The sequence below is a fragment of the Metopolophium dirhodum genome, chromosome 9 (assembly GCF_019925205.1).
Source record: "Metopolophium dirhodum isolate CAU chromosome 9, ASM1992520v1, whole genome shotgun sequence".
NCBI classification, from domain to species: Eukaryota; Metazoa; Arthropoda; class Insecta; order Hemiptera; family Aphididae; genus Metopolophium; species Metopolophium dirhodum.
Genome location: NC_083568.1, coordinates 13,604,970 through 13,632,756, shown reverse-complemented (window position 1 = coordinate 13,632,756; position 27,787 = coordinate 13,604,970). Strand labels below are relative to the sequence as shown.

The window sequence follows — 27,787 nt, the reverse complement described above, 5'->3', positions numbered from 1 at the left end:
ATATACGAATAAATTAGTTTTTAATTTTTATCTGCTTTTTACAAAATAAATTCATTTAAAAATAATATTTTGATACTTTTGTAATTTTGTTATTGTATATGATAATACCTATAAAATATAGCTTATGATGCTATACAATGACTCAAGTTTGAGTGTGGAATATTCACTAAAAAAAATGTATAGCATATCAAAAATAGAATGGGTAAATAATTACTTCACGCACATCACCAAAGGACGTAATAACATTTTTTTAAATTAAAAAACTGATTTCATTCCATAGGTATAGTAAGGTACCCACATTATTTTAAAAAGCGGATGCAAAACATAAAAACTAATAATTTATATTATTTTATTTATTGAATTTATTGTAGAAGTTGTTTAACGGATTTCACTATACTAATTTATCGTTATAATGTGGCAATTCGTGACTACGTTATATAGATACTATCGTCTATCGATATGATTTACTTCAGTCCAACACACCGATTTTTAGTTTGAATTTCATGCACTATACATAATGTATGAACACGCTCATGATTATCTTATATTCATTATACGTATTGTATGTTGTAAATCTCAAAAAATCGTTGCGTGCTATAATATAAATCGCATGCTATATCGCTCGGTAGATTAATATTGGTATACATCGTGGAAACGATCGAAGTCACGGATTAGTTATAATACGGAGTATAGTTTCAGTGGCGTTTTTGAGATAGTGGAGCAACAGGGGAATTCGTCCACACGGACACCACCCTCCAAGATCTTTTTTTTACACTTTTGCGCACGGTAATTAAAATATATTATACATAGCATATTAAGTTTCTTTAAATTACGTACAAATACACCAAATCTGAATATACTGCAACAATACAGCGATATTTCCTATTAATTATTGTATCTTATTATTGGATAATATATCAATTAATAATAATAATATTTACTATAGGGGGACGGAGTGGCCGAGTGGATTAAGACGCCAGTTCGAACCCGGCCGCGGTAGGCATTTTTCTTCGGGCTACTTACGGTGTCCGGAGAGAAGTGCCGCCATCCCTCACCCGGGCATGGCAGATACCTACAGGTACCCACTAAAAAATCTGCCAAACCAAAAACACGCGTGTTTACAAACCTACAATTTCTCCCCTATACAAACAAAAAACAAACAGCTAATGGCCTTAGTTGCCGGGCTTCTTGATCAATAAAAAAAAAAATGTACTATACGAGCTTGCGTTGTCAAGATTTAATTTAATTCTCATGTGTGTCGTGATATCGGTAGACAGTCACTATAACAATAACCAGCAAGTACCTACCTATATAGTATTATTATAAACTATAGGTACATGCACTCACGACGCTCGTCCGTCCATCCCGTGTTGTTATAATGACATTACACAGTCAACGTCCGTTAAATCCGCAGTCGGTTTCTAGGTTAGGTCAACTGCTTTTCGAAAAGTCTTGTATGTGATGTACAGAATACACGTGCAAATATAAAATATCATTATTATATTATATGAGTGCGTAAATAGTAACGCAACGCATAAGCGTAAAGAACCAGTGATAGATTCAAGGTAGGAAGAGGGACCTGGACCCTCCCCACTGACCATTAGCTGTTAAATATAGTTGTAACATAAAACTCAGGAATAACTTATGCTATAACGTTTAAACTTTTATACTTATTGTACCTACATTATAATTAATATTTTAAAACTCCTTTGTACTAATAATTACTGATAAGGCTGTTTTTTATAATAAATGTACCTATTTAATATTGTTTTGAAAACTGCTGCTCCTCCGCCCTCCCCCTCAAAACAAAATCTTAGATCAACCTCTGTTAAGAACGTGCATAACTGTATAAGAGTGCACTCCCATGCGTTAAAATATTACCTGTAAAATATACGGCTTGGGTATAAACGCAATTTAAACCCTTTTAAGCTTGGGTATGCTATTACCATCACTCTCCTTATTTGTTTATGTCATTTACTATAGACCTTATTTTATTTTAATAAATTAATATTATGTACTACTGTACTAGGTATTGTACAATATTGGCCATTATAAGATTATATCGAATTGATGGTGTTGGAGACGAAATTACTAATGATTGTAAAATCCACGATTATATGACTATAGCAAGAAGCTGATAACTAGTAACTGATAAAAATAGAGACTTCAGCGCCCTGCAGATTTTTCATGGAAATTGCTCCTCTTGTCTTGAGGCCTTCACGTCTACACCAACAACCCTACGCGTGCATACATAATGTGATAAAATAATAAACACCGCTGGACTAAAGTAAATTAATAAATATATACACCTGCAGGGTTACGATGGTTGATATTTTGTTCGTGGTGTAACCACGGTCGCTGTTAAAAATAGAGACATATTACTATATTATTTAATTATTATGTATATCAGAAAATAATGGAAAAAATCGACAAGCAAAAATACCGTAATCTGGTTCAAATGTTCGTATCGACTGTAATACTAAACACAAAGGCACATTGCAACATAATGGGGTCAAAGCATTTTTCCCGAGTTAAAAAATTACGACCCGCTCAGTGGTAAAAATTCGAAGCTTCCGTAATTTATTGAACGAGCGCTAATAGTATAATTCAAAGTCAAAACAGAGCTGCTCGTCGTCTAAAAAGTTTTTTCTATCTCCGATTTTTACGCGCTAATTTAATTACAGACGTCTTTTGGGGCTTAATCAAAAATCCTTAAACAGATACGAGAATAAAAGTAATGGTTTTACTATTTTTCGCCCATTAAACATACACGCCCAGTGCCCCAGTATCACTAGTATGATAATAAATACTGGTTCCAATATTAAATCTATTTTATAATTTTGTAAAACTTTTTTTAAAAACTATAAACGTTGATAAAAAATATGGTCTTTAAATTTATTAAAAATTCCAAAAATCAGAATTAGAATAATTTCATTATTAAAAAGGGCTGAACATGATTGGCGAATCGCTCTGTATATATGACTCACAGATCGAAACGCTGCAACTTAAGATAAATTTAACGACAACACAAACTCATTTCTATTTCGTGCGGGACATTACACTGCAACAGATAGTCTGGCATGTGCAGCAGACGTAGGCACAAAGCGAAGTCGTCCGTCTTCATACTCCCATATACATTACCTATATACCGGGGTATAAGTTAGACCTGCCTACCATAAATATTACACGAGACGTCGCGTAGACGGTCGTAGGTATACTGCAGGCAGGTACACAATATAATAATATTATACGCGTTTAGTAATAATAATATAGTCGTTTTGTTTGTGTTTGCGCCGACATCGCCGATATAGGTACACAGTACACACCATACACGCATTATATATATTACATATAATTTAATATAATATATTATGATTATATTTATTTGAAAAAATTCCGTTTTGCGCGGTGTGTTCGACATATTATTATGGGTACGCGCGTATTACATAGGTTCATTTGTATGCGAGTGTGCGAGCAAATATTATTATAACGTCGCGGTGCCGCCCACCAGTTTCTCGTATCATTATTGCAGTTAGTGTCACACAAAACAAACCGCTCCTAATTTAATACACGCACATATAGGTACACGCGGCGTTATTAACAAGTGCATAATGTTATTACGTCGTCAGCGAGGGTGTTGGTGAGTGGGGAGGGTTATAAATTTCCGTTCTCCTCCTAAATAATAAATACTGTAAAACGCAAACTACAGGTGATACGCAGGTTAGGTTATAGGTAGATGACCACGACCGACCGGGTAAATATTATTATACTATTTTTAAGACGCGTCCGTGTATATACCTTATACAGGTAGGTGGTATTACTAAATATGTTATATATTATATTATTATACTCGGGTACGTGCATAATAAACGACGACGTATATAATTATATTTACATTTTACGCTGCTTACAGTGTTGTGCACATATACCACGTATACCCATTATAGGTATACCGCGCTGTACACTACTGTCTCGTGAAGGAGACTGAGTTGAAAATTATTCATAATGCATTTTTTCTCTTTTATTTTTTATCATTATTAATATTATTAATATTACAGCATAAAATATATGAGCCGCTTTCTTACGTGCCTATGTACTCAACATATACACACTGACGGACGGTGTAAGACCAGTGGCTACGACGAATATACGGACAGTCGTCTCCCCAGCCCTAATTATATAATCACGGAAAGGGCGTGGGCGTACCTTTTCAAAATATAATATTAGGTTTTGTCAATAAACATATTATTAAGGGGAGGTGAGTATGCCATAAGCCCAACACGACAAGCCACGGATACCTAACATAACCTACGTTACAATATGAAAACATTAACACCTAACAGTGATGCGTCGGTATAATATAATATTATAATATAAGCGATATTATACATTTTTATCGGTCAGGTTAAAAGCACGCCCGAACTAAATCTATAAACGGACATTAAATCGTACAGTTTATCGTATGATAATTATACCATATTGTGTACCTATAAGTATATAATTTATTGAATAATAGTTGTATCGTGATATTATTATTATTATTATTAAGCGAGTTCCACTTCGTGTCTCATCAATTTATTTCTTATACCATCCGATTTAATCGATTTATTTCAAAAGTCGAATAATCCATACAACTCGTTTAATTTATTTCACCCGGCTGAATCGAATCATAAAATATATAAACATGCAGCCCTAATTGCCCTATATAATATATATTCACTGTTTGTTCACCTATACCTATATTATAAACTTAAACTATATCGGTGGAAGACGTAGGTGCAATTTTTTTACACTGGACAAAACGTACCATAAATAATAAATATTAAGTACCTATATGTGCACTTAATCCTCTCGGCATTCGTGCGTAATTCGGCAAGCACGGTCTCATTGCTGCAGTGTGTTGTTTCCGACGGCCGCGCGCCTCACTTTTATAGCTATTTCGCACGATTAACCTATACAATTAGTTACAGCAATAATTCACCTTGTAAATCTATATAGATATGCGGTAAATGTATACCCGTGTATGTTTACTATATATATTATATAAATATATTTAAAGTATACAACTGAAATTAATGTTCACATTTTTTTAATCGTTTTCGTTTTGTTTTCATTTTTTTCATAACCTCACCCGTGTATATGTATAATTTAGTTAAAATGTTATCATTTTTACGTGATTTACCGCGGATTTTATATGCACCGCGAAATCATAACCGTTTAAACCTCTATATTTTTAGTATAGATCGAATCATTTATATCTATTTTATGGGTACCTACGTTTTCGTTTTTTTAACCACCCCAATTCAAGTACTAATTGTATTCCTATTATTATTATTATTAACCACGTATTATTGTCACAATATACCATGATTATGCCCACGGTAGCGTTACATTAATTAACCACGCGAAAGTGGCTTATTAAATTACGTTTAGAAGATTACTATAATATACGAGCAATAAATAACAAATATAATGTCTGTATCGAGCCAAATACGAATACCTAATGTAGTCATAATAAGAATGTGTAACGTAACAACTCATTAATGATCAAAAAAATTTGTTTTATTTTTTGTACCACATTTAATTTAATTGTGCAATAAATCATTTTGAGCATGAGTAATTACTGTTAAGAGAACAAAATTATGCGAATATATAGGAATATAAATACAAGTTAGGTAATGCGATATTTGTTTCTTGAGGTAAGTATAGTAGTATTATAGTGGTTTAAATTTTAAAAGAATTACTGATATTCTTCTCTTTATATTATCGTATAATATTATATTATATACAAATCTAAAATATAATAAATTATCGCAACATAATAATAAAGTAAGTATAACTAATAAAACTATATGCAGGCACTAAAAATTACAGAATATTTTATAATACGCGCCTGGAGGTAATATTGTAATATTTATAATATATTTTATTTTTATTGAAATGTCGGTCGAGGACCAACATATTTCGACAACATAAGTTAAATCATATTTATATAATATAAATATTAAATATACGTTTAAGGTTCAGTAAGATTGTAGCTATTAGACTATAATTAATATTAAAATTACATGACGCATTCATAACCATAAGACGTGCAGATAGGCAATGGCAATATTATAATAAAATAGTAATAGAATTATTTGTTTTAGATTAGAATAAGTTACCTATACCACCTATAAACTTTAAAATAATAATTATTCGTCTGGTCGTATTTCTCATTAAAAAATTGGGTTCTTATAAAAGTCTTAACGCTTTCTAACAGCATAAGCCTTATCAGTAGGTATTACGTACATATTATAATGTCATAATTAACATTGAAATTCGATTATTGATTAAGATTGAGGTCATCCTAATTAAAAATTAATAGTTTTTAATGATTAAGTATAGGTATTACCCTATAAAATGTATCAAAGTTAAACTTGGTTTAATTTAGTATCTGCCCTATGCAGTGCTAAAATAGTTACAGCTAGGTATAATATTATATTATGAAACAACGGGTTTCTTGGAAAATAAACATGCCAAATTCGTTTAAAAAACCACTTGTATACCCTATGTGTATAAATAATTCAATATTTCAAACCGTCTGATTTAATATAAAATATAATAATACATATTTTATTTTTATAACAGTTTTCTATAGCCACATCGTATACAATATACAGTTATTGTATATTACTATATTACATGTCACTTGTTAGCCGTTACACGCAATGCCAAGGCAATATTACACTTATAAGTTTTAAACTGTAATATTATTACAACTTTATTATTATTCATAATAATATAACTACATTTCACACATTATACTGTTTGGAAAAATTACTACTATTATAATTATGAGAAATATTTTATACAAATTTTCATCTGGATTCTTCGACATATTAGTGAAAATATTATGGTAGATATAAGTAAAACAATTTAAGGTTATGGCCACCTACTTTTCGCCTAAGGATAAAACAAACAGTAATGAAACCATATAGTATAATAGCTTACGTCATATATAGGTTGTATAACTAAAGTGATAAAGCGAACACTATGAGAAGGGCAATCGATCTTACTAGAGGATTACGATGACGGACATTGTAAATAATACCGATAGAGACACATTAGTCTAATCAAAAACAAAACAAAACAAAAAAATAGAACTGTATAATATAATAAAAAGCATGAATTACAACTACTCTGGTAATTTGTTTGGAAATTATCACTTAATATTTTCCGTTAGTAACTCTCTGATAAGGTGCATCTTGATAATGTCTAGACATCATTATATCAATCGCAAAACCTAAGTAAACACTAAAACCATTTTTTTTATATTTTCTTTATTATTAAAATAATACGATTTTTAAAATGTATTAATAGCTTCTGCTGTGTTGTTTCTAGTGGGGTCGTCCATCGTTAATTATTTATTATTTTATTATAAAAAATATGAACCTATTTCAATGAAGGTAATATTAGTAAAAACTTAAAAAAGTAATGTAAATTATTTATCAAAATTGTATATTTTTTACTAATTTTTGTTTGTGATTCTTGGTAATATGCATACTATACAATACTATGAGTAGATGTATTATAAAATAATTAACCATTTTTAAAAAGTATTACATTGAATAAATATTTGACTATTTTGATACTAACGTGTTAGTAAAAAAAATATTAATTAATAAAATGATCGTTCAAACTTAGTCGATGTTTAAAAATAAATATAACATTTCAACCATATTATCATAGACATTATTTCGAGTGCATTGTTAATTTTCAGTAAGAACTACGAACAATAGTAATTATTTTCATATTAATCAGTTTATTAATATTATATGTTCTACACTTAACATTTAATCGGATTTTGAAATCAGGACTAAACCAAATGTCAAGCATTCAATTAACAGTATTTTATTGTATAAATGGCATTTACACATTTGCAGACATTTATTCGTGTATTTAAAAACTATTTGGTAGATGAAATAAAAATAGATACATAAAAATCGACCATAATATAAACAACCCAATAACAACACGGTATTATAAAACGATCGTAAAAAATAAATCAGTAAATAAATAACAAAAATAAAATCACTCATTTTTATTTGTTTCGTTACAGTAACGTATAATGATTTATTTTTTATAAATGCGATACAATCCGTTACTAAGAGTCTGATTGTTGTATACCTACGATCTAATAAATCAGCTGAAACCGTAAAGGTTATAATAAACGTAATAATTAAAAAATATTATTTTAGGAACTACTTAGCATAAAGCACATAGGTTGGTTGGTTTATATAGTATAGACTGTAGAGGTATGTATATTCTAGAAATATTAATAATTTATTTGATTTTATTTGATTTATATTCAATATACATACATGTCAAATGGATTTTTAGAGTGTAATAAGTAGGTATATAATAATTAATAATAAAAAATATATATTATATATAAATAAAAATGTAATTTAATGTATTTAGATGTTTTATAAAAATGTGTTTAAACTAATAGCCTTAGCTGCTGAAGTTGTAAATTATCAATAATAAAAATAAAATAAAATAACGACAATAATATTATACTGTCATTCCTAGGAATAATAATTTAAATTTCAGTCTAAACAATTATAAATCAATGACATTTTTTTTTTAATATTAAAAATTTAAATATTAAGTTTTGATTATTTGTCATTTAATTTATAAATGGTTTAAAATTATATTAGGTATATACTAACAAATTAAGTTACTATTATTTGAGAATTAACAATGTAAAACAACGTTACAGTCATTAAAATAGGTACGTACCTTATATGGTGTAGGTAGTAACTAGTAGGTACATAAATATATAATATAATATATTATGTAGGTATTATGTATATTGTATACTTATACATTGTTTGGTGTAACTGTATTATTCTTTGACAATTTATGAAATATGTTAATTATATACGTTAAAAACTTAAAAAGAAATTAAATTGAAATAATTTATTGTGATGCATGTCTGCAAGTAATATCATATAGGTATATAATTATGATTTATGAACACGCCCCGATTACATACTAAATTGTCATTCTTTTAATTTAACTCTTTAAATTAAAGGTTTATCTGCAGTTTTGATAAATTGTTTCAATAATCTCGTAACCTGTTTTCAATTTCGTTTTTTTTTTTAAGAAATATTTTGACCATCAACATTTAAATATTACATAGCTATACTGATGTGCAATGTATTGGTTATCGAAAGATATACTTGAAGATTTTTACATTTTGGTAGTTCAGTGATAGGTATACCTATATATATGTATACATATCTTGTTTAATTTAAACAGCAAGTGTAAACGTGAATTATTGCATATAGTTACTAAAATACAATATAATTTTTACAATCAATTGAGTGCTGAGTACTCAAATTATTTTTTGATAACAGTGCAATATTTCATATAAATGAATAAATTTTATAAACCACCTGTTAATTAAAAATCAGTAAAAATGTATGATAGAATAAGTTTCCTAATTAAATATAGCTGTATATTGGTTTAAAGTGCATAAAATACATTAAAGTTACACACTAGGCGGTTCAATTCCTCGCGTCATCGTTTTTAAAAAACCTGAACGTATCTCACTTCGGCGATTCGTATACACACGAATGTTAACTCAATTATTCAAACAAATGAGAACGCCAAAATTATATTAAAATTAAATTAGTGTTGCTCGTATATTGTCGTCTAACGTAGACGCCTATTGTTACGTACGTCAAGATGGAAATTTTGGACGATATTGAAGCAGCGTGTGTAATTTATTATGCGTAACACGAAGACAATAAATTAAATAAAAAAATAAACACCGAAGAAACGGAGACTTATTCGGGAAATAATCATTCCCCGTTAAGGTTTAAAACAATGTTTTCCATCTTTGGCAGACACATAATGTTGTAGTGTGTACTCGAAATATTTTACCACTAAACAGCTCGTTTTCATAGTCATATCAAAACTTTATTATAATTATTATAATATTTAATGAAAAAACAAAATATTATATCTTTTAAAAATAACTAATAGACATGGTATAGTAAGATTTTATTCGTATAGTACATTTTTTCATTCGTTGACATCTTTAGGTGCCTACTAAAAAAGAAGATTTCATTATACACCAGTATAAATAAAAGGGTGACCTTATGCCCTAAATCAACGACAAGAGGACCGGAATGTCACAACCGGTTCACTCGCAGCCGCGGCGGAGTACAATTAACAATTATTACATTAACTCTAAATTATAATTAAAAACACCTATTGTCGGATGACAGTGCTTAAACGGAACAATCATTCGGTTGTCCGTGTTTTTATTTTTATCTTAATAGAAATTGAAGTAGTCATTTTAAATTGAGTAACCATACGAGTGTAATAGTATATACTGTACGTCTGCATACTATTTGATTCTAATATATTTTTATAATTGAATAAAAACTTAAAATTTACGAGATATGGACTGACGAGGACTTCTTATATTATAGGCTACGACGCGTATAAATTAAAGAACATGATAAATATTGTAATATTTATGGATTATTGTGGTTCAATTTGTTAAAAATTAAAATAACCTGAGTAAAACAAAATTTTCAAGAGAACTGATGAACGGTGTATCTATGCCATAAAACGAATTACCTAGGTATTTAATTTCAAATTTCACCTCCTAATGCTTATATTATTATATGTACGCAGCTGTGATATGTGCTATGTATTATAATAGAATATATTATATTGGCACGTTTTACAAACGTTCAAAACAGAATTAAATTTTCCATGGACCATATTTAAGTATGTTTCTCGAAATTCAGTGCAAAGCTCGATTTCGTTAAGATTTCTGCCTATAGCGTCAAGGTATTTTATATTTTATACCCAAGATTATAATATATATTATGTTTATGTAGTATGTGAAATAATTCAATATGATGCATAAACTAAAACAATACATAATTTACATTTTGAGATAGAGTCACGCTATAGCTCATGATACTGTTAACGCATCGTGTGTAGCAGGGGGAGGGGGTCACACCTTGTAAAATGGTTGTAATACTTTACAATCGATACATTTAATGACGCAGACAAAATAATGAATTAACTTTTATATCCCATCATTTTTTCGGTTTTTATTTTATGTCCATCGCTATTGCTTTTCCCGAATAATGTTTCGGTTTAATTTTGGTAACAGCTCAGGTTTTATATATATTTATTTTTTATATTTTAGTAAATCTATTTTGAGTCCCATCTTACCACACGTATAAGTATTTGTCTGCAGTGTCAATACCTTTTCTACGTATTTTTACGTATAAAATAATAAAAGTCGTATGTTGAAGGTCTAGTTAGTATATTTCTAGGTATTAATATCATTATTACTAAGTATATGATGTTTTATACTGCAGGTACACTCTGGTACAGCAACATCCGCATACTGTCGTTATTGTACGGGTGGTAGGCAGCTATTTTCACACAAGTCTCGATACGCCATTGGCTGTATACTGTATAGTGCACAATATAAAATGTTCTATCATAGAACTGTAGAAGTGTTAAAAAATAAAAATAACTTTAATAAAAATAATTTTAACGTAAAGGAATTTCGTCGCAGTTAACGTAAAAAGTACGCGGTGAATGTGAATGATTAAAAAAATATTATTTCGATACAAAAAAGATTCACGCAGAGCGTGCACCCAATAAGGATCCGGGTCCGGAACTTTAAAAAAAAAAACGATATAGGTTAATTACAAAATATATATGTACAGAGTGAGTTAAGGAGAGTACGTATATCTCGCCAAGCCTTTTTTTTAGCAGGCCTGGGCTTTTTTACTGCAAGGTTACGGGTTTTTAAAATTTCGATAACGGAATTTTTACATACCTACTGTAACTATTGAACTTAACATAAAATCGTTAACTAAAATATATTATGTTCTTTTCTGGTTAATTATTATACAATAGATTAATAGGGATGCAGTGCATGACAAATGACTTACATGATCTGATCCCCGACTAGGTCACATCTTGTCCCGTTTTAAAATTCCCGCGCACGCTACTGTAGTAGCACGAAGGTTCCTACATAATAATAATTATAATAATGTAATATACTGTAAAACTACACACTATGCCCATTGCCCGCCTTGTATACATAAACGAGTAACGACATATTCGAACTATACATTTATTATAATAATATCTCAACTCATACGAAACTACTGCGTAGGGATGCGTAATTTTTTTCTTTAAATAATCGATTTTTCTTAAAACATTTTATATTTATGGATTAATCGATCATTCGTAGTGAATCAATTAATCGATATATTTACAATAAATTAATCCAAGAATTCAACATGTACGATTGTAATAATTATTGATATAGGTGGACAATGGTAAACATAAGCGCGTTAAGGGACTTTCTAGGAATATTTTTAAAAATTTGCAGATTTTTTTTATAATTTTATAGGGGCACAGAAGCAGCCACTATGGTAATTTTAAATTTCGATAATTCCTATATAATAACATACTGCAGGAGTGCAGGACACGACGCAGCTACGCAGGTAATAATATATAATATAATAATGTAACAATTGATTGTAAATAAATAAAATAATATTGACACACAATCGATATTATAACAAAAACGAAATGGTCTGCTCCGCACGCTGGCCGCTCGTAATTTATCTATACGAGGATCGCTCAATCACTGCTGCGGCAACCTTAGCTGCAGCATTAGTTTGCACGGAGATGTCTGAGGCGCCGGACGAGATTGATACGGAACCCGCGCCTGTCTGGGGCGCCCATTGCCGTCGTCTTGGCTAAACGGCAGCGATATAGACAGTCGTGGTCACCGTATACATATTACTATACTATATAAATACATAACATGATAACATAATACACAATCTATGTATACGATTTATGCTCGTGTACAACAATAATATAGGATATCAGAATAATAATAATATTGTTAGCTATCATAATATTATATGAATTTATTTAAGTACACGCGCGCAGGTGCGTTACCCTGGCACCCCAAGGTAAAATTTTCGACTTGAAAACTGTTGGGTATTATGTTATTTGTTATGTAACAATTTGTAACCACAAAAAAAAATTTTGTAATCACACCGGTACCCCCGAAAAACCATTTTACAAGTTCCGGGTGCCAGGGTAACGTTACCCCGGCACCCCGTACAACAAAAAATGAAAATTTCGACTTGAAAACTGTTGGGTATTATGTTATTTGTTATGTAACAATTTGTAACCACAAAAAAAAATTTTGTAATCACACCGGTACCCCCGAAAAACCACTTTACAAGTTCCGGGTGCCAGGGTAACGTTACCCCGGCGCCCCGTGCAACAAAAAATGAAAATTTCGACTTGAAAACTGTTGGGTATTATGTTATTTATTATGTAACAATTTGTAACCACAAAAAAAAATTTTGTAATCACACCGGTACCCCCGAAAAACCACTTTACAAGTTCCGGGTGCCAGGGTAACGTTACCCCGGCGCCCCGTGCAACAAAAAATGAAAATTTCGACTTGAAAACTGTTGGATATTATGTTATTTATTATGTAACAATTTGTAACCACAAAAAAAAATTTTGTAATCACACCGGTACCCCCGAAAAACCACTTTACAAGTTCCGGGTGCCAGGGTAACGTTACCCCGGCACCCCGTACAACAAAAAATGAAAATTTCGACTTGAAAACTGTTGGGTATTATGTTATTTGTTATGTAACAATTTGTAACCACAAAAAAAAAATTTTGTAATCACACCGGTACCCCCCGAAAAACCACTTTACAAGTTCCGGGTGCCAGGGTAACGTTACCCCGGCGCCCCGTGCAACAAAAAATGAAAATTTCGACTTGAAAACTGTTGGGTATTATGTTATTTATTATGTAACAATTTGTAACCACAAAAAAAAAATTTTGTAATCACACCGGTACCCCCGAAAAACCACTTTACAAGTTCCGGGTGCCAGGGTAACGTTACCCCCGGCGCCCCGTACAACAAAAAATGAAAATTTCGACTTGAAAACTGTTGGGGATTATGTTATTTATTATGTAACAATTTGTAACCACAAAAAAAAATTTTGTAATCACACCGGTACCCCCGAAAAACTCGATGTACAATATGTATGATTAGTATTTTATATACTATACGATATCGGACATGGCTTCATAATTGGAGAGCAAGCTATATTTGATGGTCAAATGAAAATGGTCATAATTAATTAGGAGGTACTCATATAAGATTACCTCGGCAATATTAAATTAATGGATGCAATGGATACAATTTCATCAACAGCCAATAAGCTGTTAAAAGGTATGCCATCATACATACAAGTTAACCGGTGTTCCGAACCTAACCTAACCCGATCTTTTCTGTCCAGAATTTTCTTTAGACAATAGATATGAAGTAATATCATTGACTGCTTATGAGGGGAAAATAAACATTCAAGAAAATATTAACAACTTCTTAGATAAGGAATTTATTGAGTGTAAAAGCTGCAAAAGTGAGAGAGTTATAACTGCCAGCATAAAAAACCATTTGTTGATAGAACTACTATCATTACCTACAGGTACTTTATACATTTTTAAATAAAGATAAAGAAAATCAATAAATTTATGTTTTTTAATCATTTTAATTCTTATACATTGTTCTATATTCTCAGATCTAGAAGCATCAATAAGCATATCCAATCTGAGTGATATAGGAGCAATCCAAAACAATTATGCAGGAGAAGTCCATTTGTATTTAGATGATATTCCAAAAACAATAAAAATTAATGATATTTATTTTTTGAGAGGAGCTATAGGGTTTTGTGGACAAGACCGGTGGGGATTAAGAGTGACCACAGGACACTATAAAGCGTTTGCATACAGATCAAATGACCAATGGGAAGTGTATGATGATCTCAGAGATGGCATATCATTAAATACAAAAAAGAAGGAAAATATTGAAATGCTATTGTATTCAAAATAAATTGTAAATATAAAACGTCAACATTTCGAATTAATTTTTATTTAAATATATTCCGTTTCCAATTAATACGTGAGGTGCTCAACAGGCATGTGACATTTATGTAAAATAAAAAAAAACATAGTTATCTTACTACAATTATTAGCAATTAATTAAAAATAATGCTAAAGAACACTTTACTGAAAATTAGAGTGAATTAGTAAAGTATAAGTTTAACTTATTTAACTATAAAAATTGTATTCAATGTAAATAATATAAAAGTATACTAAAATTAAATAAATAAAATTACAGGTAAATCAATATAAATTAAAACGATAGTCTGTCAGTTCATACTACTAAGTATATATTTTTAGTATACATTTATATTGCTGTAATTAATTGTATTAATCGAAACTTCTCTTTAGATCTAAATATATCACCTCATATTTCTCAATTGGTAGTAAAATGAGGCTATTTCAGCAATAATCAATAGTTTGTCAACAATTTGGGAAATCCATCGAAAATTGGATACAATTTTTTTTTAACTTAGAGTTTTGTACAACCTAAGTGTAAAATTGTATTCAAAATTTGTCCAAACATGAAAACTATTTTAATTATTCATTCATAACTTCAAAAACAATGGTCTAAACTCTAGATACTTGAAAATTGAAATGTAAACACATCTATATAAATGTCTTCCAAAATATTGAAAAACACTAAATACATATAATATATATAAAAGGAAGAAATCAATATTTAGGGACCACAAACATAGATGGAAAACTTTTTTTTTGAATTTAAAATGAATGGTTCAAATTGTCAACTGAACTGGACATAAGATATTGAGTTTGGTTCTAAAATCTTAATTTAGAAAAAAAATCCTATTCAACTTCTGAGACTCAGGTAAGCATATAATTCAAACATACAATTTTCAATTAATTTAAATACGAACTAAATAATGAATGTAAAAAGACAGTAGTTCCGAAGCACCGATGTGGTTACAAATTGTTACATAGTAAATAACATAATGCCCAACAGTTTTCAAGTCGAAATTTTCATTTTTTGTTGTACGGGGTGCCGGGGTAACGTTACCCTGGCACCCGGAACTTGTAAAGTGGTTTTTCGGGGGTACCGGTGTGATTACAAAATTTTTTTTTGTGGTTACAAATTGTTACATAATAAATAACATAATACCCAACAGTTTTCAAGTCGAAAATTTGACCTTGGGGTGCCAGGGTAACGCACCTCACGCGCGCGCCCGTATGTGTGTATGTCTGCGTAGTACGACACGTGTAATGTGCATACGTGTGATATATAATTTACTTTATACTAAAAATGTTGACGTATTGAAATTAAAATTCCAACAAGAAGTCTCTGTGATTTTTAAATTTGTGTACTAAGGATGATAGATCCATGATAATGGAGGCTATGGTGATATGAAAATTGTAGTAATTAATATTAATCTATCAATATTTATAATGATACAAATTTAAAAATCGGGCCAAGTATAGTTAATACTAGATCTGATATCACATATATTTTATATTTTTGTAAAACTATTCATATTTTTTTTATTAGGTACCTAGGTATACATTAAAATGTTCAAAAAATAATGAATAATTTGTAGTCAAAGTGTAAAGTTTTCCTTTGAAAAACAGAAACTTGTATCGCCACAATACACTCCTTAAGTAGTACAAAAAATCTTAAAAATTTCAAAATATGGTCTTGAAGTATATTTAAAAATTTCAACAGTCAGATTTTTAATAAATTAATTATTAAATGAAAAACGGGGGTGTGCCATGTGCATGCTTGATGTATCACACTGTACAGTGTGTATATATATTATATATGTATGCAAATGTAATGTATACACATAAACGCAGCAATTCGGTTTGTGTCATATTATGTTAATAATTATATGTATGTATATTGTACAACCTTTATGTAGGTATGTATACGAGAAATAACATGAGCCGGCCAGTCGTTAGGCGCAACAGGTCGTCGTCGTGTGTCGGTTTGTTTGAGTGAATATAATATATACATAATAATAATCATAAGATACAATATAACTGTACATTGTACGATATAATAAAATACGATCTTGTAGTGTGATAAATAAGAATAAAAAATAAGATGTTTAAAAGTTTTTTGTACTGTGCGTCACAAGTTGATTATTCTTTGGATACGAAACTTTAGGCTTTTTCTAATCGACCAAATTACAAACCCTTTTCTGAATACGTCGTAAGAGTAACACGACAATCACGTTACGATCGAGTTTTAAACGACTGTGCTACACACAAGTTATTCCGACTGTTCCAACTCCACGTACCTTGATAAAAATGTCTGCTTACGTCCATCGGGCGTCAGGATAATAATATAAGTAGTGTATAGTATAAGTAGCTTACTTAGCAAAAAAAAATTCGTCACCCTACATAACAATCGGTTCGATTGGCGTGCGTCTATGTTAGTACGGCTACATTGGCCTGTATACGTATAGATACCGCAGTTATGCAAAACTAAATAAAATCAACTATTCGAAGAAATTTTAAAATGCAAATTGCTAGCGAAATGTGTCGAATACCGGAATACGCGGGTTCTGCGGGTTATTCGCCAACTACGAATTATACGATAAAATCAAAGCCATCGCGGACCGCGGTCAGTAATAACTAATAATTAATACGCGAATCCGCCTGAAGATATTATATTATTAACATGTAAAGTAAAATAAATGCTATCGATTCAAATTTTAAACGAAACCTATAGTTTTTAATGTTTTTATACATTATAATATGCGTCAAACACACTCCGTTAACATTTGGTATAACTCTCCAACTATCATATACATATATTATAATAAGGTAATATTGGTAAAACTCAACAATATTCTGAACAAAATATGAACAATTATAAAAATATATATCTAATCAACGCACGTGAACAGTACCTACAACAAAATTTGTCACGATTTTAAGTATTTTAAATGCAGTTTATACAAAATGACATATGGTCTTTACGCACACGAATTTGTACTATAATAGTGTCTAACTATACATATATATAACTTTAAGTATTATTATATTCTTTAATACTAAATGTATACGTATTTTATGTTAATATACATTCTATGTTGTATATTAAATATGCACTGGAGTATTTGTATTTGTTTAGTATTTTACACGTTAGGTAATATTAAAGATTAAAAGTATTATACTTTATAGGTAATCAACACCGTGGTTATGATAACTATAAGCCTAGCTTAGTTTCTCGTTTATACATTTTGACGTTTTAAAAGAACTAAAAATATATTAAAAAGAATAGCACTTTTCGGTTTTTAAGAATTTAAACATGTAGATTTATTAATTGAAATTCCAAACATTTGAAAAATTATATGGGCGTATTTTTATCAAAAACTTAATACATTATTAAGTATTTACGTACTGTATAATACGTAATACCTTCTATATAAACGAGAACGACATCACCAAATTAACTCCGTTTCAGTAACACCCAAAATACTGCGACCTTAAAATGCACGTTTTGTAAATTAATAATATTTTTAATAAAGAACATTCTTCAAATGTCTTCATTAAAAATGTATATGTAGATAGACGCCTAAAGTATTATGCGTGAAGCACAAATTGCACCTACCTATATAGGTTTAGGATAATATTGTAATATATATATAGTATTATAAACATTGAAACAATTGAATGTTATAGTATTTATGTCTTATACCCACTAAAATAACATTCTGATTTTAAAATTATACATAACCATCGTCCATCACCGTTGTAGATTATATGTTAATATTATATCATTAAACGATTTTCTGTGTTAAATATTAGTATAGGCTAGTTTCGAAGTATTGAAGTAGATAGCAAATACGTACGTACAAGTTCAAATCCCATGGAAAAGTTTAAAAGTAGTTTCAACAATTCAAATTACAAAATTGATTTCAGTACAACTATAGTCACTTGCACTAGACTATTTATTTTTTTTATCAAATCAAACTTTATATTAATATACAGTTTAATAAATAAACTATATTTTGATGAATAATTTTAAGCCCCAATAAACATTGTTGGAAACAATACTAGAATAATACTAGACATATAGCCTCGCTCCATCAATCACATAAATCACGATAGTGATACGTTGGCAATAATACATTTAAATGTGCAGACAACAATGATCACGTTCAATACATATTGGTTCCGAACAGAAACAATAATATCGTTTTACAGTTATGTTCACTAAGAAAACTACCGGAATTTTATTTTTAAATATCTGATCATAATCTTGATGCTCAGTTTAAAATCTATAAAAATAATAAGTTGTATGCCATTTTTCAAGTAAGTACCTACTTCTCCTGACCCGAAAAGTATTTCCCGTAAATATTATTCAAAATAAAAATCATCTGTGCCTTTTTTCACTGATTTGAACTTTCGGGTTTAGTTAAACTACATACCTTTTTGAAATAAGAAGATATTTGATTTTATAATTTATAGTTTTATATCTCAAAAATTGGTCCCAAAAAGATATGTTATTTAATACTTCACAATACTGTCGATTAATATCATAATATTCAAGTATAAAACTGTCGAATTTTGCTGTGATTTTAATACATTCCATCAAGCACCGTTGTACCACTGAAGTACACAAGTCCTTAATTTCACGGTTTGTTTTGCAAACCCCATTTCCTGAACTTTTTCAATTCAATTTTCCCACAACCTCGTAGAAAAATAGTAAAAAAAATTGTATTAAACTGAAATATATTACGGTTTGATTTGTTTACTGTGTAATTCCTTCGCGTTATAAAATATAGGACGCTTAACTGGACGATGGTTTAGTCGTTAGAAAATAACTTTGCCATATGTTTTATGCTTTTACTCATCTCAAAGTTTGTACACGTTTCAAATGTTGTTCTTTTAAAATATCCTTGATTTTCAAAAAACCGTCAACGTCGTGACACATACAAAGGTCCCAATAAAAGTGAGCGCAAATAAAATTAAATGTATATCAAACTAAACGAGCGAAAAACATTCCTGTGAATAGTTTACTGTTAGGAAAAATATATCGTTTGCTATTTTCATGCTATCAATAGTTCGTCAAACGTATACACACATATGAAAATGTCATATTGTATAATATACATTTATATGTTACATAAAGACAAGGTACATAATATAGGTGTTGCGTGGGTTACAGTCAAATGGTAACAAAAAGTGTTTCTTATGGATTCCTTTGAATTTAAACCATGTTTTATGTTTTTGAAAAACGTAGTAATAACACCTAATAAATAGTTCTCTAGACAAAAGATGTATATTATATATTTAAAAACTGTTATTCAAGGAAAATTTTATTTTTCATCATACGCATACACACGTCATGAGAACATTTTATAGTGAAAATTCAAACATTTTCCCGAAAATATGTACTTATTTATTAGTATTTGCTCTCATATTTATATATGGCCTTTTCTAAAAGCTCCTTTCGTATTCTACTTTCTGCAAGGTCGTAGGTTTCACGAGATTGTTGGCCAAATATTCAATAATCATTATCATACTATATCACTGCAGTATTCAAATGCATTTCTGTTGCAATAAATACGCCGAATTTACATGTTTGGGCGTCGTATTGTGTATATTTATTATTATATCGTCATATATAATTATAGGTAACCTATGTACTTTATCGATAAAAATTAATATAACATACACGTACAACACGTCAGAACGTTTTTCGTTCACTATTTCACTTGAAGTTGGCAGTTTTTTTTTGGCTTGCACTGATTTAAGCTATTATACACTCAAATGTTGAATAATAAAATAAATCGCGCGTGAGTGAAAAGAAGAAAACTATTTGGAGTACATTTTCCCACCCGAACAACTTGTTAAAAGTATGCATGCAAATTTTTAAAAACCTATAAATTATAGTACGTGCAGACGTTAAAAGATTCAGCAATAGAATTTTCCGCACAGTTTTGAACACAGACAGGATAGAGGAATCAGCTAGGTTGATGTACGCAGGAAAAAAAAATCATGAAAATAAATAACATTTTTTTTCTCGGTAATTTACATAATCGTACATAGTGAACACTTGCGCGGTGTATGTTTAAATTCTATATGTCTAATGGTTTTTAAAATTTAATCGTATTGTACCACTATATATATATTGCACTCGTTTATTTTTTTTTCTTACGTCGATATCTACATTACACTTTTATATAAAAACCACTTAAAAATACCTATATGTGTTTAAATAATATGCTAAATAGAGTTTATATTTTTTCAAACGATATGACGTGTTTTTATGTTATTATTATTTTATAATACCTATCTCGGTACAGCATTGCTATAACACGTACCACCATTCTTCTCCGGCAATATTAATATACGAACGTATAGAATCAGTTTTACCCGTTCTCAACTTATCGATGCCTACCTATAATACATTAGTACGTATAATATACATCACAATTGCAATGTTTATGGCCCATAACTTACGAATTATTGGTCTTGGTAACTTTTTTAGGTACTTACGAAAAAATATAATTTATTTTATTTATTTATTTTATGACCGTACGGGTTGACACCCAATGAAACAAAAATAGGTACTATATAGTATTAATGTATTATAATATAAGAAGTGAACATTATCACTAGGGCTAGGATTTGTATACAATAAAACATGGTAAAATATGCATTTTATTTACAAAAATATGCATTTAAATTTTTTTAAGATAAACATAAAAATAAAGTTACAAATAAAAATGTATTTATTGAAATACATCAGTGATTGTCTTAATATAATATAATTGAGAAATAAAATAAAATAAAATAACTGCACACTATGATAATTTATCGCTAGTAAAGTAGTAATTATTAACTAACAATTTATAATTGAAATACAATTTAAAAACTATTAATGAAAAACGGGGCGTCAGACATTAGACATTTAGACGTACTGTTGGAGAGTGCAATAAATAGTTGGTAGAGGAAAACGGAACATAGAAAGGAAAATTGGTTCTCGTTGGCAGCTTGTCTTCGATCGGAAAAATAAGATAGATATAAAGCTTTTTTATACGGGAGAGTATAGTCTTTAGGAGGATAGTAAATTTTGAAGATGTATGATCCAAAACGTAGGAATTTACGTTGAACGCTTTCCAAAATTTGATAGTCACTATAATGGTGGATGAATCCGAAACGACAGAACTGTATCTAATTAGAGGGTGAACTATTAAACAAAAAAAGTTTTTAAAAATAATAATGGTACCTACATAATATATATGTACCTACGTCCTACGCACGTTACTATAGTTTTCTATCAATATTTATTATTTCCTGCTCAGCTATTATCTCCTCTAAAATATGATACACCTAATATACCTAATATTTTATTGGTGCTCTATACCGTCTACGTCATCGTGGAAATTTCCATAATATAGGCGCGTACCGTCTATATAATAATAAAAACATTATTATGGGTGGGTACTTATAAGTTATAATATATTATATAGGTACGTATATACGCGGAATACACGAAACCGTATATTGTTTACAGACTATACTAACGGTGGACTATAGTGTACGGTGTGTGTATCGTGACTGTATTAGTTATTTGTTTAGAACTTAACATATAATATTATACCTACATTATTATTATGACACCACGAGTTTAAACGATTCCGCGGTGGCGGCTGTCGAATCATCCTGTGCGGCGCGCGTAAGTATAAGTATTAAAGTATATACTCGTACGTGGAGAGTTATATTGTATTGACTTGGTGTAATTTCGTGCGTGTGTACTAAGTATATTATACGTAATTTGTAGTACTATATAATAAAAGTAGGTATATGCAAATGAACGCTAATCTGCGGCGGTCGTCTATAGGAATATTGCCCTATACGCGGGCGTATTTGCACGTTATCGGCCGCAATTTGTTTTAGAAAGCGCCGCCGGCGTCGTTTATCGTACGGGTACAAAAACTAACTGGGTGACTTACAGAGGCGTCGTCGTCACGGTCTACCGATCGCCGGTGTTTGTGCAGGAGGACGACTTTTATCAGTCGAGGGTACCTATATTATTACTATGCACTATAATATGCGTACCTATATATATGCGTACTTATATATATGCACGATGACGGAGCATATAATAAATAATATATACAGGGTGTTCGGAGGCGTGAAGAAAGCTGTTTTTTGAGACATGTGCCTGACCAAAATCGGTTGGGTGGGTCTGTCGGACGAATGCGATTGATGGGTGGTCGGGTACTCGGATGCATAAGAATGTGCGTCTGAGGTAATAAACTAATAAATAATAATTAATAAACATGTATTACGTCGTCTAACTTACCATACAGTTCATATATTCTATAAAAGTGTAGGTATAAGGTTTTCTAGCCATGGTCCGTTATACAACCGACACACAGTTAGTTATAATATTATACTCCCAAGTAACTACCTCTATTTAGAACTACAAATAACCTATTTAGACGTCCAAACTCTACACATTCTACGACTTAAAGTTTTTGGAAACATGATAATATGTTAACATTTATATCATACTTGGGTTTTATGCAATTTCTGTTGTCTGAATGAGTACGATTGAGTGCAAAGGAGTATAACAAAAAATAACTATTGTATTATTACTCTATATTAGCTGCAATGAAGTGGACCTATATTCAAACCACTTATAGTTACTTATATAGAATAGAATGATAATTTTAGTTGGAATAAGTAATAAAAATAAAAATCTAAAATAATTACTGATTTGATCATATGTTAGTTATGGTAAGTATGGAAAATTTCTGGGTCTCACCCCAGAAAATAATGTTCTCCATGGCCCACGCCACTGAGGGTGTCCATCACCACAGTGATTGTCTTCGTAATTTCATACACGCAGTATTATAATAATATAAATTAGACTGATCTTTACCCGTCTCCTAAAATCAGTTACCATAAAAGCTGAAAAATCAGCTATATAAAGTAAAAATCATTTATAATAAGGTTCAAGGAAAATAAGTCATTATAACCAATAGTCATAACAGGCGATTTTTTAAAAAAAAAATAATACATATTATATTAAAATCACAACTTTTTAACTCTAATTATGTATAATATGTATATTATTAAAAAGTAAAGTGCATTTTCATTACGTATATCATTATTATTTATTAAATATTTAAATAAATCTGTTATTTTTGTTTGTAACATGTTTTTTTTAGTAAAAGTAAAAATCATGTTGTATATATTGGTTTCTGATTTTCCAAGTTTGTTTTTTATATAGTTAGTGTATAACATTGTTTTTATAATTTGTTTAATCATAATTAATATTTTACATTTTTACTAGCCTATAGGTAATAGGTTTGTTACGTTATAACTATTTAGAGACTGGGGCAAACACGCTGAAACACCCTGTATATGTATAAAAATGACACACCTTTGTAAAGGATTTATTTTTGAAGAGCTATACTGAAGCAACACAATCATCCTCTCTGTAGGCATCAGCCGGTCGGGTAATACTAAAATAATAAAATAAAAAAATAAATCGCTACTCATTTTTCTCGTTGTCGATTTTTTTTCTTTATTTTTTGTTCTCATTTCCTTCGTACGCCACCGACAATCCCATGTACGGCTAACGAAAACAATTCATTCGATAATACACTTCGGGTAAGCCGCTCGTCGTCTGTGAGCGGAATCGCTAAATCCAACGCCGCCGCCGCCGCCGATCGCCATATACACCAGCCGAGACGACACGCGATTATAACTTCTGCGCCGAGGCATGCCTATAACGCGTAGTTTGCCCGTTCCTTCTTCGTACGCGATACACAATATGATATAAAAGTCTCGGCTGTCGTACCACATGTAACAGGTATAGGTATTACAATATATTATTGTAGGTACACACGCGGTGGTGACGACATGGTATAATATATTGTGCACGTTCGACTGCTGTTCGAGTCTATTAACTCCGACGTCACGCGGAAAACGGCGGGCGACCGTCGCGCGTAAATCTGTGAAGGTATAACAAACGTCGTCGTTTGATTTTTATTTTTCACTAGGTACTAATAATAATTGTACAGTAATTGCACCTAAACATTATGTTATTTTGTATGGTAGGTATATTCTATAGTTTACTCACCAGCTGTGATTCGTATATTATACACAACATGCACCGCAGACACGTGTTTATGTCATACACCTCTAGCTGTACTCCTGATAATTAATACATAACAATGCGTACAATAGTATTGTGAGTAATTAAAAAATTACGTTGTCCGAAAAAAATAACCATTTAATAAATAATAATATTAACTATGTATATACCCTCGGAAAGTATCTTATTTATACTCGTTGCACTGTGACAGAGATCTTCGGCTTATAGTTTACAGTGAGAAGAACTATTAAGATGAGTCAACGAAAGAATTTGTGTTATAAAATACTTTCAACATTACATATTCGATATACCAATGTTTATTATTTGAATAATCGCACACTGCGGGATACTTCAAACTCACACGTTGTCACGTTGAACATCACCCACACCTTGGCCACATGTACCTATACATGGGTATATGCTGTACCTGCTGTAACTAACTGTAAAATTCCAAACTGAATAATTTCCAAAATATTTGAATAACTATCGTTTAATAATATTATTTACAACGCTCACTATTATTAAACGTCCACAAATCGTTATCGCAGACGGACGGAGTAACGGACTCACGCTTATATTTTTTTTCTATTCGTTGATAACGACATTTTTCTTAATAAATGCATTATAATATATTATATCCACGAAATAATATAACGTTTAATGTTTTTTTATATGTGTGCGTGCGATATCAGGTGATAATATTTTACTGTATTTTTCTAATACGTTTTTAAACGTAGCACAAACGATATGACAAAGTGATGAATAAGAATCTCGGGATCTTGACGTCTAAAGCTTTTATGTTCGAAATTATTTTTATACAGTTTTGCATACTTATCCATTTTGGGTAAAAACAACTATTTTTCCTTATAAGGGTATATCAACATGCCATAAAAATGAAATATATAATATTATGCGTTTTTCACTGCAATATGACCAGATTGTTTTCAAACCAATGTTGTTGAAATATCTTTGTGTATAGGTAAACAAAAAAATGTTTAAAACGATGAGCCTTTAACGAATAAACGGATGCATATTGCATTGTAAAATGTATACTGTTGAATCACAAGAATAATAATATAATCTTTAAATACTTCATGGCCGTTCACAAACTTTGTATAAATTGACAATATTTTTATATTGTTTTAAAATCGTAGTGTTTTTTGTTTTTTTTTTTTAACGAGACGATGAAATCATTTTCAAGAATACCGTATAGACGAGACGATATTTATAAACTATTGTTTCCACCGTTTTATGCATTATGGTCCGTACAGTATGGCCATGGACTGCTATACGGTACTATATAAAATGTATTATATTTTATGTAGACTTACGTAATATATCAAAGCTACACATTTCTGTATTATACTACTATGATATTATACGGATACATCGCAGAATTAATTTCTTTGTCTGTATTTACTGTAGACAAGCAATGTTATATATCTGTATTACACCTACATAAATAGAATTTTTATATTTCGATACAATATATATATATATATATCTTATGCAGTGCAATATGGCGTCTTGAATTCGTTTTTAATCTGTCAGCCGGCTGAGATTGGCGTACGACCGAAAACCAGTAAGAATATTGAACATTTGCAAGGGAATAATAACTATTTTTCGGCGCATTGTCCGAAAAATTATTCATTTATTCTTGACAATAACCTCGGATTGGAGCCAAATTTGTGACGGTCAAACATGCACTAAATAGCTTCAACGCGATGCACTTTTAATTGTACAAACAAATTATCCACCACGAATAGTTGACAAAAATATCTCTGACATCTGTCGCATATTATTACTGGAATGCTTCCAGCTGGTCATCGATGAAACAAGAAATTACTGTAGAACGAGTTCTCCCTATATCTAAAATTTCAATAAACCGCGACATTAGAAATTATTCCTAATCCACGTTTAATAAATCGTCCCACCTTTTAACAAACAAGGTTATAATTCTTATAAAAGTCGTAATATTTGGTTTTCCTAAAAAATATTCATATAATCCAGAGACGTCAACTATACAACGTTAATTTAAGTTATGTTTGAGTATAATGCCAAATTGTACATGTTCAGTTGTACATCCAGAAAGACTCACAGGGCAATATTATTATACTTTCAAACAAAATTGTTTTCACTGTTTTATACAATAGTAAAAATTGTAAAACCCAATAACGGTGAAAATAAATAGGTAATATAAATGTGTATTCATTATTTTTTTTAAAATTGACATAAAGTAAACGCAGCTGCACGTGGCTTTGTTTGTAACCGAAGTACTGAACTATGGCGCTCGCAGTTTGAACGCAAATACTAAAAAACACCGAATGATCATAATCGAGGAAGGGTTGTAAAAATATAATGTTTAATCCAAACGATGATGATTGATGAGCGTATCAATAATATTATTACACTTAAACAAATTGAACAGTTAGGAACTGTGTTAGGTGTATGGGTATCTGACGTATAAATACAAAACCCGTCTCGTTCACTTGGCCCACGTGGAATTAATAAGCCAATTAAAAAAAATGATGATAAAACATATTATACAAGGCATACGAGATGTATTAAATATATAAATGTAAATGGTAAAAAGGCGTCAGATATTAAGAAAAACCATTATACTTTCATGACTATAATATTATAGCGACCGGTAAAGGGAGGAAACTCGAAATGTCAATGT

General features: G+C 30.4%; 2 protein-coding genes across 3 annotated transcripts in view; one reads left to right on the top strand and one right to left on the bottom strand.

The window, feature by feature from the left end:
* LOC132952989 (growth hormone secretagogue receptor type 1-like) overlaps positions 1-27,787 on the bottom strand; it is a 170,915-nt gene that overhangs the window by 136,755 nt on the left and 6,373 nt on the right. The window lies entirely within an intron of this gene.
* On the top strand, positions 13,988-16,068 carry LOC132952751 (uncharacterized). The gene is made up of 3 exons (XM_061025166.1): positions 13,988-14,313; positions 14,381-14,569; positions 14,663-16,068. The coding sequence occupies exons 1-3, from the start codon at positions 14,265-14,267 to the stop codon at positions 14,971-14,973; spliced, it is 549 nt and encodes a 182-aa protein (XP_060881149.1). The 5' UTR covers positions 13,988-14,264; the 3' UTR covers positions 14,974-16,068.

What these genes read in the sequence shown, in the direction of transcription:
- LOC132952751 (XM_061025166.1), top strand. Translation starts at nt 14,265, where the DNA reads ATGGATGCAATGGATACAATTTCATCAACAGCCAATAAGCTGTTAAAA. An exon ending in AGCCAATAAGCTGTTAAAAG is followed by an intron (nt 14,314 to 14,380) that starts GTATGCCATCAT and finishes TTTTCTGTCCAG; the next exon opens with AATTTTCTTTAGACAATAGA. An exon ending in ACTACTATCATTACCTACAG is followed by an intron (nt 14,570 to 14,662) that starts GTACTTTATACA and finishes CTATATTCTCAG; the next exon opens with ATCTAGAAGCATCAATAAGC.